General features: G+C 42.6%; 1 protein-coding gene across 1 annotated transcript; it reads left to right on the plus strand.

The window, feature by feature from the left end:
* The first annotated feature begins 339 nt into the window (after positions 1–339).
* pdgfbb (platelet-derived growth factor beta polypeptide b) lies at positions 340–13012 on the plus strand. Its single transcript, XM_030090210.1, has 8 exons — positions 340–871; positions 5647–5743; positions 6439–6495; positions 7568–7761; positions 7864–8052; positions 8907–9672; positions 9795–9961; positions 10761–13012. Exons 1-7 carry the CDS (start codon positions 806–808, stop codon positions 9941–9943), a joined length of 1518 nt encoding a protein of 505 aa, XP_029946070.1. The 5' UTR covers positions 340–805; the 3' UTR covers positions 9944–9961; positions 10761–13012.
* Positions 13013–15120: the final 2108 nt, after the last annotated feature.

The raw sequence follows: 15120 nt of genomic DNA on the forward strand, positions 1-15120 counted from the left end.
CAAGTCTCATAAATATCTGCATAAATGATTCACGACAGAGGAAACATTGCTGAGAGTGACTGCCTGCCTGGAGGCGGCTGTTTAGTAGACTAATGTCGCGTCTTCGCACACAGATTATCGCTCATTCTTCAGGCAGGGGGCGAGAGCGAGAGAGAGAGAGAGAGAGAGAGAGAGAGAGAGAGAGAGAGAGAGAGAGAGAGAGAGAGAGAGAGAGAGAGAGAGAGAGAGAGAGAGAGAGAGAGAGTGAGTGGGGCTGAGTTGAGCAGAGCAGCAGACTCTTGGAAATCCGCTCTCCGCTGTCCCTGCTGCTGCTGCTGCTGCTGCTGTGTAATCAGGCAGGTCCAGGTCCAGGTCCCGGGCTCTGCATGGAGATAAGAGTCCCTGGAAGGAGAGGACCCAGCACTGCACCGTTACTGCCCCAGACCTTCAGCCTGTGAGCATCACGGTTAATGAAGAGGACTCACTTGAAGAAAAAAAAAAAGAACCTGACTGTTCTATTAGTCTTTCTTTCTTCTTCTTTTTTTTTATTTGACCAATTTTGAAGACGCTTGGAATAACTCAAACTTTCCTCATGTCATGAATCACTTGGATATATGTATCTATTTTTTTGATCTTTATTTGAAGTAAGGCGGACTTCAGTGACAAGACCTGAACTCTGGGAGTTTATCGTCGCCCGGGATTATCCGAAGGCAGCTCGGTGCAGAAGACGCGCTCCTTTCTCTCGCGCGCAGTGCTGAGGAGAGCGGCTCCCTCGCGCTTCCATAAATGCCCGGTCCGTCGAAGAGGCTCGAGGCTGGGCAGCAAGATGAGCTCGTGGGTACAGCTGCTGCTCGCGTTGCTGGCGGCGTTTCTGCGGTTTGGCGTGGCCGAGGTGAGGTTATCAGGCGGCGCAGCACTGAGCCGCGGCTTCCCCGCACGCGCTCACGGCGGCGCGGGTTGCACTGAAAATGCCCCTGACAGGTGAATCAGGGAGAAAGGCTCAGACCGAGGGGCTCCAGTCGGGTCTGGCTTTGGACAAGTTTGTACAAACATTTTGGTTAAACTTGATTTCAGATTTGAAAAGTAGCTGAGGAGTTGTAGTAATTCTTTTTGGGGTGAAAAAAGTAACTATACCACAGCCAAGCCATTGCTTGGGTTTATTTTTAATCAAAATAAAGTAATAAACTATCTAGGACATACAGCATGTGCAATGAATAAAACAAAAAACAAGAATTGAAGTGTAAATACTAAAAATAAAGTAATGAAACGTTTGGCTTTTGTTGGGGAAAGTTATTTCTGGTGTAAATTAAGGCCAAGAGAAAAAGCACTGTTTTCTGGACTCTCAGAACACAAAAGACATGAACATCATCTACTTTCCCTTCATCGCCAGGGGTGTCAAACTTATTTTGATTCAGGGAAAAGTACAGCCCAGTTTCATCTTGAGTGGGTCACACCTGTAAAATAACCTTTGAATTTCAACTTTAAAGTTTTTCTTTTTTGTGGCACAGAGTGTACATGTTGAAAATGTCTCTATTTTCAGTAAATCCAACAATTACTACTGGAAATGATTCCAATTGCAACATAGCACTAATTTCAATGGTTCAAGATACATTGAAATTCCCCAAAAAACAGCTATGTCGTGTCATTATGCATGTTTTTACAACCCCCCCTGACAGCATGGCTTTGATGCTAATGCTAACTGGCAAACATCACCAGTACTTCGGCTCTGGTCTCACTGCTGTGTTCTGTCCACTGGAATTTCAGATATTTGCTCAAGAATCAGCATTTTCTTTGAAATTTGTACTATTTGTTTGGTGGTTTAGCGGACTGGATTGGAGCCTCTTGTGGCCTGGTTTTGGCCCACAAGCCTTATGTTGACACCCCTGAACTACAACGTCTTTGTATTAAATGCAAATCACATAGGTGTAATTTCAAAGACATCTTGTATACTTATGATGACTGCATCTTCTGTCCATCCTCAGTTTGCATTTTACAATTAACAGGTAGAAAAACTACATATTTTATGTAGCATTGTGCCAAAGCCACAGTTCTCATGGCTGCCATCACCAGGCCTCGTTTGTTCTCAGAGGGATTTCCCTTGTTAAATGAAGGCTTAATCAACTACAAATTAATACCATATCATTATCACTATAGTTAATTATTCCACTGGACTCAATAGGACCATACGTTAAAAGAATCCTCAAACCACAGGAAGTGGTTGAGACAGCTTGGCCTGCGTGTTTCCGTTTCTTTACACCAGCGATGTCTGAGCTAGGAAATGTGAAATTACAAACCTGATTGTGTCCAGGATTATTTTTTCCTACAAATTTGTTTTTAATCACCTCTTGACATTCTTATAGAAACACATTAATCCAATGCTGAACCTGTTTTTAATACCCAGCAATAAGATGACCCCTTTTACTTTGAGAGTGGGTGAATAGATCCACTTCACAGGATGTAAAAGACAAAAACTTGATCACAAAAACCATTACACGCAGTTTTCATCCTTCCATTTTGGGAGGTTTTACATAAAATAATTGTTATTCCTGACGTGAACTGACATTGTGAGTGAAGGCCCGGGGGCGGACACATGCAGAGCTCGTCCATCTGTGGGTGATGTGCCAGGAAACACTGAGTTGCCATGATAGGCTCTTCTACAGCTGTACGCTCCACGTGGTGAAGTGATGCATTCATGAATGTCCAGATGTTGAGCGCAGCCCTGAATCATGTAGCTACACCGTGCTGCACAGAGCACAGCGTTGTTGCTCAGGAGTTTCATTATTTAAAGTCAAAAGCTGTAAGTGCTGTTCTCACCTCTTTTAGTTACTGAATATCATGGGAGGAAAATCTAAATTACATTTTCTACAAAGTGTGTGAATGAGAGTAAAGATATGTGAGTGTATGGCAGATGGATGAAGTTTGGTGATCTCCTGAGGTCAAACAGGAAGGCTAAACTTACCCAAGGTCTTGTCTAGGTCAAGTGAGACTTGACCTGCACAACATTTTGATCACCTTATGACGAACATGAAGCCTTATGTTATCAGAATTCTCACCTTCAGTTCAGATTTAATCAGTGTTTCGCATTCAGACAGTTCATATCGGTCACTTCTAAACGTAAAATGGGTTTAAAACACAGTCAATCATGGGAAGTAGAGGCTTAAACAAGTGGAAAAGCCACACAATGCTGTTTCGGCTGTAGTTTTCTTTCAAACAGCTGATGAATACTGAACCACTTCTGTACAGTTTGAAGTCAAAACAATGGGGGAAGCTCAGGAAATGCATACGGTCTCTTCAAGTCATACACTTTTAGGTGAAGTAGTGTTGAATTTCTTTGAACGCAGAGCTTAATAAAACAGAAACTTCCACTTTCAGTCACTGTGTTCTTTGCATCCCTCTATAGTCTGCCATTACTGTGACTGCCTCACATAAAGCACATCCATGATGAATGACTCTAAATTCCTCTCATCATGCTGCCTTGTCATTTTGCAGCTCCTGTAGGCTCCACATGTAAAAAGAAAACTGGAGTTTGACGGTCAAGGTGTTTCAGAGGGGAGAAAGCTACAGAAGCTTTGAGGTATACGAGCAGGAATTCCCCAAGTTTAAAGATTAAAGCAAAGCAGCTGGAAATTCGTAGACGTGATGTTCCTTTTTAAAAGAACTGCATTTTGAGCGACTCGGTTGAGTTCACATCTTGTCATAAGTTGTCTCTTTTAGAAAATGTTTCTAAAATGTCTTGCTGTCGGGAAAATACACATTCAGCCACAGACCACCAAAGAGGAAACCTACGCTGAGCTAACTTAAAGTCATAATTATCCCAAACTGCATCAGGCGTCTTTCCAAATCAAGCCGTAAAGAATGACAGCGGAATTAATTAAACTCTCAATTGTTTGCACATTCCTGTGTCATGCACGTGCAGGCATACGACCAGGGACTACATGTGAAGCCTTGCACATGTGCTGCGGCTGCCGGCAGCAAACTCGACCCCCCTAATTATCTGCGATTAGATGTTCCCTCTCCTCTCCTCTGCTCGCTGCAGTACCTGGCGTTGCTCACCGCTGGCTTTATGGAGGGGGTTTGCATGAGGTGATCAATGCTGGCAAGAGTGAAAATTTCTCTGCTTTCGTGGTCATAAATGTTTTCTTTTTTTTTTTTTTTAAGTGGGGTAAATTACCAGTGGGGCAGTTTTACAGTCTGTTCTGACAGCTGTTGACAGCAAAATGCCTCATCAGGACAAACCTGTGATCTAAAACAGGATAACTACTGTCGAAGCAGCTGAGTGAAGAATTAAACTCGTCTGCTTTTGAAATAAACCCTGCACCGATACAGACACTGACTTTTATGCTCTTGTTAAAGTTGATTTCAAAACAACTATCTAATCATCTTGACGCATTACATAAAATATCTACATTTAAAAACATGTCATTATGTGTTTGCATCTGTTGGCCCAGTTTGCATCTGTTTTATTTATCAGAACTGAAGTGTTTATTTAGCATTTCCTGCCAAGGCACAAATTATCATGACAGCAGGCTCCACCGTGAACAAAGACACATCCTATAATTAACATCAGGCACAATTAGCCAATCAGGCTGGTTTGCTCCTTCGGCGAAGGAGGGAAGCCGTCCTGATGGCTCCTCGGGGCCACTGGCAGCTCCGTGGCAGAGATGCAGGAGTTATAATGAAAGAAAAGAAAAAAAAACAACAATGGGGGGAATTTCAGCAGCAGTGAGAAAGCATGTGAATGCATGAATGGCTGCTTCCTTCGGGTGAAACCTGCCTGCTTCTGTGATTCATTATGATCTCAGGAACATGAATGAAAGGAAGCAGACAGATGTGACTCCTATAAAATCCTTTGCTGTGTAACATTTCAGACAGGGTGCATTTCTACGTTTAGATTTCAGTTGCTCTGCTGCGCCTAAGGATGACAAACCTCACCTACAGCATTCAAGTCAACGTGAGGAAGTGCCTCGACCCACGTCTGATCCTTGTCCATTTTAACCCCTCTTTAAATCATCTATTATTTCTTCTTTTTTTTTCCTTCCAAATGCACCTCCCTCCTCTCATCCTCTCCGTATCACTCCTTCCCCCACTTCCTGACTCCTTCCTTGCTCCTTTGACCCCTAAATGTTAGCAGATGAGACGACACAACGCCAATAGTCATTCACCCTGCTCTTAGTGGCCATTGTGTGTCTGTTCTGGTTAATTCCCCCCCTCCCTGTAGCTGTCTTTTTACCCATTAAATGGCGTGTGGGGGGTTAAACCCACACGCTCAGTGCAGAGCATCCCGACATCAGGCTGCTGCTTCGCTCTCAGTTTGGTAACTATTGAACTATCTGGTCAGATCTGTTGTGCAGAGAAAGTCGAAAGTGATGTTCAGTGGAAATAGAAGTTTACACTGATACAAACGGACCGCGCTTGCTTTTTGATTGCAGTTAGCAGTTGTTGCAGGATTGCTGCAGAAGTCATGCACTGTTGTTGTCTTTCTGCGGTGGGAAAACCTCAAACGGCTATTCTTACAGCAATGTCCCCCGCTTAAAAAAAGCTCAACTGACTCATGATCTTTTCCAGATCTCTTATCATCATGTTCAAATATAGCCTAATATCGTATCCTCTGCTCTGTTCTATAACTGCAGATGCATGTGTGTGTGTGTGTGTGTGTGTGTGTTTCAGGGGGACGCGCTGCCTGCAGCCCTGGTGGAGCTGGTTAGAAACAGCCCCATCTCCTCCATAGAGGACCTCCAGCTGCTGCTGCTCTCTGACTCCGTAGGTAAAGGACAAAACTTTCATTTGTTACTATTCGTACTGAAACTATGCTGCGTAGTTTGAATGTCGTTATGAATACTAACACAGATGCTGTCTGCTTCAAAAAACCCAGTGAAACTGTGTGAATGTCAAACTGAACAGGACAGTATTTAGCTGTATATAGTTCACCTATATTCAAAACATAGATTGCTTTACCACTTTCATGGTCATATGGGGTTCTGGCGCCGATCCCAGCTGGGTAAAGGCAGGGTACACCCTGGACACAGCCACACACACTCTTATTTATGTCTACAGGCACTGCACCACCACTTATGCAATAATCCTGAAATCAACACAGAGGACATGCTCTTGAGTGAATCTCATCTCATCCATTACAGTTCTTTAGTTATAACGACATTTAAAAATGTAAAATCTGCCTAAAATAAGCTGAATTAACCCCTCCCCCCTCCGTGGCATTATCTCTCCCTTCTTTCTATCTCCCTGTGCACGCTGACTTTAACACGCCCACGTGTAAGTGCTCGAGCTTCTGTTTTATCTCATTACATGCAGAGAGCACTCGGAAGTGTTTAAATACATTAAACAGTCCTCCATGCCTCAAACACACACACACACACACACACACACACACACACACACTTTATTCGTTTGGTGCGTTCACACAAGGCAGATGATGTGTGTGTGTTTATTGTTTTGTCTCAGATGAGGAAGACGGGACTTCTGCAGCCAATGGAGGTCACAGACTCCCGAGGAGCCTTGGTGAGCTCTCACACACACACGCACACGCACACACGCGCACACACACGCACACGCACACACACACACACGCACACACGCACACACACTCCTTTTTTATTTCTCTTCACGAGACTGATTTGCTTTGTTTTCCACTCACGATGAGCCTTTGTCAGACACCACAGGACACCCCTGATATTTCCTTGCTCAGATCTTTTTTAGAAAATCTTCCCTGTGAGGGTAAACTCAGGAGTTTCGTGCTGGCTTGCAGAATTCCTGATTTTCTTCATCGTTGGAGAAGCACTCCATCCTCATTAGCGGAGGACCGGGGAGCGTTCGGTCAGCTCTCCTGAGACTTGATTAATGTGGCAGGAATGATTCCAGCGACATCGTAAAATCCCACCCATTAACCTTTTTTGTCGTTATGATAAAGCAGACGTCTGAATTATGAGACATCAATCTGCCGCAGTCAGGGTGACTTTGTGAGTTTTGTGCTTCAATTAGGAAGCGCTAATGGCCCAACATTAATTTTAGTATGAAGCATACCGAACAACTTGTGAGTGTCCTTGTTTGTTGAAAGTTAAAAAAGGACAAACAGTCAGACAAAAGAGTTAACTTTTACTGGAATCGAATATTTTCCTACAAAACCTATTATAGCTGACTTGATTTTTTTTTTAATTCACTCTGAAGTCACCCTTTCCATAAGGAATACCTCCAGATTGATCAGTTTTGTAACAAACTCACCTTTACAGCATGGCGACAGTCATTTCACTGCAATAACTTAGTTATTTTTAACTGCAGCATTTGTGGCTAATATCATTTCACCTATAGACAAATAAGAAAAAATAATAGCTTTATCAAAAAACTGCAGTGAATAGCTTTTCCCCCCTCATTTTTACACTTTGTAATGTCATTCAACAGGCCTGACTGAACTTGAGCTGTATGTTTGACCCTGCTGGTTTAATTTAGAAGTAATTATTCCTGTTTCATTGATGAAATCAGCATCTCGAAAAGGTTGAGATGTTGTTATATTTCAAAACGTGCACACCCTGGTACTACCATTAATGCGTATCGTCGTTCACATGTCGTCCCTCAGATGCTCAGCCGGCCCAGCAGGCTCTGTGTAAAGTTCGCACAGAGGTGGTTGAGGTCACCAGGGCCATGCTGGACCGCAGTAACGCGAACTTCTTACTGTGGCCGCCGTGCGTCGAGGTGCAGCGCTGCTCCGGGTGCTGCAACACCAAAAGCCTGCAGTGCGTCCCGGTGGTCACGCACACCAGATACTTGCAGGTGAGCAGCAGTTTGCACGCGCTCAGTAAATACCCGAAACACGCTCGTGTCGGCCTCACCGTCGCTCCTCGTGACCCCCCGTCCCGCTCTCCACCTTTGCAGGTCATGAAGATCGAGTACATCAACAAAAGGCCCACTTACGCCAAAGCGGTGGTGTCGGTGGTGGATCATGTGGAGTGCAGATGTCAGCCTGCTCCTCGTCCGCCGGCGCCCAAGAAAAAATCCTCTCGCAGACAACACAACCACCTGCACCGGAACCAGACACACAGCCAAGGACATTCACAGGGACAGGTGAAAGGGCATTTTGCAGACTTGGACCTGACTTACTGCTGTGTAGCAAATGTCTATATTTACTATTAGTGCTAAATTTATTAGTGTGGATAAATGCTGCCTTTTAATATAATGAAAAAATCTAGAATGTGTGGTGACACTGAAAAACTAACACAGTTTTTAAACAGTGTTTTTAAATGCCAGTTATCTGGATCAACAGTGCATAATACAACAACGTGTAGCAAAAATAGCTCAAGAAATCCCAACTTAAGAACAAGCAAAAAAATTCACAGTCTACATATATGTTTTATCCCTGGTAAAAAGTAAATTACTGTAAAACTTAAATTATTAGCATGAACTTTTCTTTGACTTCTATCGGCTACCTGTATTTGCAGAAGGCATCTTATTCCGGTCACACAAAACTCTGGCCTGACAACGATGAGGACTGCCATCAAAGTTGTAATTTTCTTTATAGCAACTGGTGTTTGGATTAAAATACTGGAAGAAAGATAAAGCTTGTGATCATGAACTAAGTGCTGGTTTTATTCACTGTCAGGACAATTCTTAAAACAAACTATATAGAGAAATGAAACTGATGAAGGTTGTTTTTTTTTAATCTAACTTGTAAAATGGTAAGTTTTAATTATTTACTGTTTTTTTTAGGTCTTGAAATAATCTTGTTTTTTTAGGTTTCCTATGTCTGTCATAGAGCCATCAGAAACATTTTACTGTTTTCAATGCAGATTATTTGTACCGTAAAGATGTCGTCTGTTGCAAAGCATGTAGTAATCTTCACTCATCAGCAGCTCCTTATTTTTTGTGATTTGCACTTGTGAGTTTAGCTGAACAGCATTTTGTATTATTTCTCCTTCAAGGTCAAAGTGCACTCCAAAGACGAGCTCCATCAGTGGGATGAGCTGAAGCACAACCAGAGGATCCACCTGGAAGACCTCCTGGAGCAGCACTGGAACCCCAGAGGAGACACCTTCACCCAGCTGGAGGAGGGCTACAGTCTCACCGAGGAGGGCGCGGCTCGGTCCGAAGACGCCGTTCTCTTCGCTCCGCACTGGTTTCACAACTCCACCAGTTCTCCTGGGACAACTGAGAGACAGGACAATGTGGAGAGGAAAGACGATAATGTGGGAACTGGGATGAAGGTGGAGGATGGTGCTGGATCACTGCTCACCGGTATGGGAGGCGAAGGGAACGAGAGAAATGAAGACACACAAACACACACTCCCTTATGGCATGAGGACAAATCCAGAATATCACAGAGTCATACGGGCGGCGTCTCTCAGCACGTTACGACAAATCCTCCAGTCGGGTTCAGGCCGACTGAGCAGACCGTCACTGAGAGGGTCGGGACCAGGTTCAGACCCACCAAGGAGCCGAATCCAGACCCTCCGGGGCAGGCGAGGCGGCGAGAGAACGAGACGCCGGAGGAGAGGATATTAAAGATCCAGGAGGCGAAACTGGAGGAGGAGAAAAGAGAGCTTCTACTCCTGCACAAGAGGCTGGACCAAGAGAAGGAGACACTGAGGCAGGAGCAAATGAAGCGAGAAGAGGAGAAGGAGGCGGAGAGCCAGCATCACCAGCATAATAAACATCACCATCATCTGCAAACAACCACACAAAGACCAGGTAATCAGCACAAATGTGTTTGAAAAGACATACTCGCTTGTTAAAGATCTACATTTCCTCTATGTTTTAAAAGTAATGCACATTTCATCAACATGTTTTTATATTCCATGTAAATCTTGCAGAAACAACAACGTCAACAAAAAGCACGCCACGTCAGGAAACAGCTCCAGCAGGCCCCAAACTTGTCGCTCGTCCAAAGCAGCAGCGGAGAAGGTTGAGGAAGAACCGCAAACGGATCAGCAAGGCAGCTATGAGGGCGATGCTAATGTAGAGCCATGGAGAAAGCCAGGTGAGTTCACGTGGCGCCATATCAGCGAACGCTATCGAAAAGTTAATTGTTCACTCATAACATATAAACCTAAGAACATTTAAATCAATTTGTCAAACTCATTTTAATTCAGGGTCCATATGCTGCTCAGTATCACCTTTAGTTTGCTGGACTGCTAAAATAGTGCCATAACCTTCAAATTTTAACTTTAAAGCTCTTCTCTGTTGTGGCGTTAAATGTATGTGTTAAAAAGTATACTTTCTCTTCCAAAATGTTTTGCAGTGATTCCCAAAAATGACTAAAATCCCAGCATAAAGCCATTTTTCATGATACTTTCTGGTACAAAATTCTGTGAAATGTTTTTTAACTGTTTTGTTTTGCATGATTCTCGAAGCTCTCCCTGACATCGTGGCTTTGAGACTAACGTTTGTCTGCTGGCAGCGGGGCAGCTGCTAGCTTCAGTCTGCTACTCTCTTAGAAAACCGTTAAAAAGTCAATGGCTTCGTTGCCGTACTTACTGTTTTTTTGTCCATTTCCTAGCCTCTCGCTGGCCGATTTTGGCCCATGGGCCTCATGTTTTTCACCCCTAGTTTAAAGCATCTTTAAAATCCTAATTGTGTTAATGATAAAATCTGATTAATAAGTTGGTAAAAGCGCTGATCAAAGAAATTTTAGAATATTTTGTGATACTGCAGCTAAAAACAGAAATGCTTACAATCAGGTTTATAATGTACTATGGGGGGAAAACTTTTTTAGATGTGTCTGTATTTGCCTTTATGCTGTTTTGTGTATTAAGTCTCTCTCTTTTGCTTCCTTCAAGGACGCAAAGTGAACATGGTGCGTGACGTGGATTATCCAGCGGTGCCGCCCAGTGATTCTCTTCCTTTCAGTATTTATTCATTTGTCAGTAACCTGCTCGTCCTGTGAGATCTCCTCAGTAACACTACTAATGACTGTCTGGTGAACCTGTAACTACACCTGGATGGAGTAAGGGAGGAGGAAGAGAGAAGACAAAGGAATATAAATACAAGGCGGACCTTTTTATTTAGTTTTTATTTTTATTTTTTACAAGAATGCTTTTGCCTCTACAACAGATGACGGCATAAAGTAAGAAGTGGCACCCAAAGACTGACCGCGGATGGGCGTGTGCAGAGCCTGAGGAGGACTGAAACTGCACCGCTGTAGGACTGTGGAGACTCGTGCAATTTCAGAACACGACTTGGAACCTTTGTTTTGATATCAGCAGAGCGAAACTGCACTTAAATGTTGAGAAAACCCAAGACTTTATGAGTCTGAAGTTTGTTGCTGAAAGCTTTGACTTTGTGATAACCACAGATAGATCGGATGAGGAAAAACCTTTGATGGAGAGAGTAAAAAAAAAACACAATTTGGATAATATTCTAGACAATCATCAATGGACTGCAACGACAGGGGGATTTGTATGTGATATCATTTATCAGTTCATTAAAACGATGGTTTTTTGTCAACCATATTTAATTATATTTAACTCATTGCAAACACTGGAATTACATACAAAAAGCATAATTTTTTTTAAAGGATTTTCTACCTAAAATTTCATGGCAGGTGTCACAAAAAGACTGTGTGCTATGTTTCTTATTTATTTTTCTCTGTTACTGTGGATTAACTCTTTACAAATACTGCAAAAAAAGATGTCGCTGAGATACGGAAAGCACAACAAAAAGCATCGACTGGGTGGTTCATGCGCGTTTTCTAAAGATCCAGAACCTTCTTTTTACCTCCCAGTATCATGCAGTGTTCGGCCTGTATGTCAGAAGTGTGTGTGCATGTGTGTTTGTTTTGTAAGTGTGTGGTGTAAAGTGTGTCTGTGGGGTTTTGTGCCACGCCCACACAGGTCATGTATCTTGATAACAGATTTGTGTTTTTCTTTGATAGAGGAATGTCTCGTCCGCCAATCGGTAAAAACAATCATTCCTTTTAAACTCACAAGACTTTTATTTTTATTTTTCATAAAAGCCCCAACTGTATTTCTCCCAATAGACGACAACGCATTTATAGGCTTAATTTACTGGAAACTTAAATTTGTCAAAACAAGTGAAAAAGTGTTTCTTTTTTTTTTTATGTGTGTGTGTGTGTGTGTGTGTGTGTGTGTGTGTGTGTGTGTGTTTTCTGTTTCCAATAGTAACAAGTTTGAAACTTCCCGCTGATTCCACTTTGTGTTCAATAATTCATAACCTGCCAAACATCTTAAGTTATTGAAAAACATGGCTTTTTTTTATGTTCTTAATGTCGATTCACAACTGTTACTTAATTCTGTTTGTTTTATGATGAGATGTGATGGAAAAGGAGAAGTTTTGTGATAACAATGCCACATAATGCTATTTTCATATGGGTATAAGAAGCTTATGTGCTTAAATTGTCTTTGTTTTGTGGTTTTATTGCTTTTCACCAATTTTTAGCCTTAACACTGCAAACCAACATCCAATAATGAAAATTCCGATGTTGAGACAGTACAGTTTTCAACGTGTATAATATACAATGCATCTTTAAAAAATGAGAATATGCTTATTAAGGTCAATACTTTTGAAAGGGTACAGAACTTAGATCTGGGGTTTCAAACACAGTGTAGTTCATTTGCACAACACAGGATCTTGACTATGACAGACAAATAAAAGAATGATATAATAATAACCCATAAACAACAAAAACAACCAGACCTACCAACCCCTCTGTTGATTTAGTACAGACAAGTTAGAGTACATCATGAAAAAAATTGAATTTAATGAAATATCTTGTGTTTTTTTAATTAAATGTTGGGAAATGGCTCATTTTAAAACAATGCAAATCCTAAAACAATCAGTGAAATGACTGATTTTTTAATCTGTTGTGTGGAGGATAGCTAGAAATGTGTATAACATGAACATAAAACCAAATGTGTGTAAAAACATTATTTTTGCTCCACGAGTCAAAAAAATGTGACGTTTTCCCAGAACACTTTCTTCTTTTTAGTGTTTGAGAAAAAACACTGTAGAAAAAAAGACAGTGTTGAGTTTCTACATGTAAATGCAAACAATTGAAAAACAACTTGGTAAAATGAAAATGAATAAATAACGAATCTCAAACATAATCAAGTACAAAAGCAAAAAAGCAGTTTAAAAAAACCCCTTTGCTAGAGTATTGATATCTTGTCTTTTTCAATGCATCATAAATCTTTTGTTTGGGGGGGGGGGGGGTGGGGCAGGAATCGTAGACACACACTTACCGTATGCACAAACACATTAAAACAAATTTATATCATAGTTTTGATTGAAAAAATAAAGTACTCTCTTTAAAAAAAGGAAAAGTTGGTGCATGAGCAGATGTGACGGTGCAGTCAGTGTTTCACAAGATCGGACAGGTAAGAGAGACACTGAAGCACACCTTTCGTCTCCCTGTACATTCATGATACAGCCTCTCTCAAATTCTCATTTTTTCTGCTTCACCTGTTCATGAGAGCTCAGTCCCATCGGTGCGGCGTGACGGGGGTTGATGCACTGCCAGTGAACTCTGGCGTCCTCTGCCTTTGTAGTTTGCTTTTCACAACTACCCACTTGAGTCTTGGCTGCAAAAAACTCCCAAAACTCAGCCGTCAGCTGTGTAGCCGTGTTCCTCAGCGATCAGGCCAGGAGGCCCTCCTGTCTAAAGGAAGTCATGAAGCGCTGGCAATGCTAGTGCGTTCATATTTAATATGATGCTTTATTGCGTTTGGACGCAAGAAGGTGGTTTTTCTCTTGACATAATATGCATGAATCACTTGACTTAGATCTCATCTACAATGTTTTGTAAAGAGGTTTCCTCTTATTCTCTGCCTGCTCTGGAGTCAGCGAGTATTTGGATTCTCATTCATTACTTCCAGCTGCTCTACGGTCCATCTCACACCGGCTTACTACTTTTAAACAGCGGGTCTTCTCTAAATTCAGCATCGAAGTGGGATGCTTGTCTTTTCGCGGGTGTCCATGCAGCTTCCCACCCCCTGCAGCGGCCTGTTGACTGTGACAAACACACACACACACACACACTCAGGCCCACTCACTCGCTTTAATACACCCACGGCCAGCGAGGCAGTGGCGGGGGTGTTTTTCCGAGAGACCGGAGACTGTGACTAAAGACACAGGACGGCTCACGGCTCACTGACTGACCTTAAAGGATGATGTGGCTTGTTGGGCTGCGACAACACGGTTACCTGACCAGCAAACAGCCAGCGGAACAATATAATGAGCCATCATGCTCTGGCTCAGATGTAGATCAACTGAAAAAAGCCCAAACAAATAAAGGCCCATGACCCAAAATGGATTAGATTTTTCCATTGTTGTCATTCTGAAATCTAGTTTTATTCTTCTGTTAATCACCCCTGTGTGTGTTTATGTGTGAATTGTTCAGTACGCATGGGTTAATGCCTGCCAACTCTTTTATTTGTGTTGTGAGGAAATCAATCCCATCACGCCATTATGCTGCGTCGACTTCCGAAAATAAAGCCTGGACAATGTCACAAGGATGAGAGTCCTAATGTAGCAACGGTTATGATTATCGTAAATTTCAGGACAATTACTGTCGGCAGGGGTTTATAAATGATCAAAGCTGGGACTGAGCGGTCAAACATAAGAGCTCCAAACCTGTTTCACCTTTTTATTTATCTTATCAGATAGAATAAGAGCTCTCCTCCAGGTCTCATCTGTGTGAAAAATGTGCTTAAACCTGAAAAACACGGTGCGGCTGCATTCCCTTTACACACCATCTGTCCAGACTGCATCAGAAGACGCATCTTTGCCATAAAAAGTCTTTGTTTCTGTGGCCTGGATTCCCCAACGTCCAGGAGTGAGGAAACCAGAGGCCTTTGAACAGGAGGTTACACAAGCATCCGTGTGACGCCACGCACTCGCTACACCTTCCAGGCCTTTTATTTTCCTGTTTTTATGTACGGCGGAGGACGAGGACACGCTGTACACAGACGACCACACACAACTCCTGCGAGCTGCGGCCATCCAATCAAACCCGCCTCCGCCTCCGGCCTCGTCTCTTCCTCTTTACATTTATACCGATGGAATGGAAAGTTTGCATCTCATGACTCACTGTTTGTCGTTCACTAACACGGTCAAGGGCAAATATCGGTGCAATTTAGGATTATTGGGGGCATTGTGACTCAGTCGCTGTGTGTCAGACCG

Source organism: Salarias fasciatus, chromosome 4 (assembly GCF_902148845.1).
Source record: "Salarias fasciatus chromosome 4, fSalaFa1.1, whole genome shotgun sequence".
NCBI classification, from domain to species: domain Eukaryota; kingdom Metazoa; phylum Chordata; class Actinopteri; order Blenniiformes; family Blenniidae; genus Salarias; species Salarias fasciatus.

Bases quoted from the DNA above. Each gene is read 5' to 3' on its own strand.
- pdgfbb (XM_030090210.1), top strand. From the start codon at position 806: ATGAGCTCGTGGGTACAGCTGCTGCTCGCGTTGCTGGCGGCGTTTCTG. The intron at 5,744-6,438 runs GTAAAGGACAAA...GTTTTGTCTCAG, and splicing joins GCTGCTCTCTGACTCCGTAG to ATGAGGAAGACGGGACTTCT. The intron at 6,496-7,567 runs GTGAGCTCTCAC...GTCGTCCCTCAG, and splicing joins CAGACTCCCGAGGAGCCTTG to ATGCTCAGCCGGCCCAGCAG.